Here is a 1,271-nt window from a genome sequence, read left to right on the forward strand (position 1 = left end):
TAACTGCGATGTCTCAGAACCAGGAAAGAATACAAGAAAGGCATATGAAAATGATAGAAGATCAGGCAGTCTTGATGAGACAGTTGACTGGGATGATAGGGGGCCAGAACCAGTCAAGTGCACATATACCTGAGGTTGCTCCGGAGCACACTCCTGACTCCACACCTGATCAAGGTATACCCCCACCTCCACCAGCACAGGTGCCGAGACATGTGCAGTTGGTGCGACCACCATATCAGGGTCTTGCGGGTGCTCTCTTGAGAGAGTATAGGAGTATGAGGCCACCCAACTTTGATGGAGCTGCGGACCCCGTAATGGCGGAAGAATGGTTGGAGGAGTCTGATAAATACTTGTGCACTATGGAGTGTTCAGACACTCAGAAGGTTTTGTGTGCCTCTTTTATGCTTCAGAGGGGTGCAGCACATTGGTGGACTTCGGTGAAAGACAACCAACCAGAGATTCAAAACAACTGGACGATCATTCAGAAAGTGTTCTTAGAGAAGTATGTTCCCGCTAGCTCCCGGGACAGAAAGAGGATGGAGTTTGATAGGTTGGCACAGGGTAACATGTCCGTGGACCAGTATGAGTCCCGCTTTACCCAATTGGCTCGTTATGCTCCCGAGCTGATTTCCACCAACCAGATGAAAGCAGAGAAGTTTGTTAGAGGGTTGAAAGTCACTTTCAGGAGTAGGATAGCAGCCTTCGAGGTTACTAGCTACTCCGAAGTGGTCACAAGAGCCCAAAGGCTAGAGCGGGCAGATGAGGTCATTCACGAGCAGAGTGTTGGGATGAGGACGGTACCCCCACCAGCCAAGAGACAGATGATTTACAGGCCCAGTAGTTCAGGGCAGCAATGGACCAGCCAACCACAGGGTCAGAGCAGTTTCCGACCCCCAGTATCTACAGGCCAGTTTCCACAGAGGATAGTAGCACCAGTGCAGGGCAGGGGTCAGGCTACTCGTTCGTAAAGTCAGATGACTAGAGGCCAGGGACAGACTTCGAGGCCTCAGGTTCAGACTGTTAGACCTCCACTACCGTCGCAGAGGGCACCTACGGGTCAGGCCAGTAGAGAGCCGGTTAGATGTTATGAGTGTGGAGAGTTGGGACATCTGAGGAGACAGTGCCCCAAAATCCCCCAGCAGACCCGTGATTCGATGACTCAGGCTAGGGTCTATGCTATGACGCAAGCTGACGCTACAGTTTTAGAGGATGTGGTGGAAGGTATAATTATGTTATATAACTGTTTAGCACATGTATTGATGGATTCAGGT

At 50.7% G+C, this 1,271-nt stretch overlaps 1 protein-coding gene across 1 annotated transcript; it reads left to right on the forward strand.

The window, feature by feature from the left end:
* Nucleotides 1-275: 275 nt before the first annotated feature.
* LOC147388149 (uncharacterized) lies at nt 276-968 on the forward strand. The gene has a single exon (XM_086420291.1). The coding sequence runs from the start codon at nt 276-278 to the stop codon at nt 966-968; it is 693 nt and encodes a 230-aa protein (XP_086276417.1).
* The last annotated feature ends 303 nt before the right edge of the window (nt 969-1,271 follow it).

This window comes from Akebia trifoliata, chromosome 13, assembly GCF_017979445.1.
Source record: "Akebia trifoliata isolate Shusen 1 chromosome 13, ASM1797944v1, whole genome shotgun sequence".
Classification (NCBI taxonomy): domain Eukaryota; kingdom Viridiplantae; phylum Streptophyta; class Magnoliopsida; order Ranunculales; family Lardizabalaceae; genus Akebia; species Akebia trifoliata.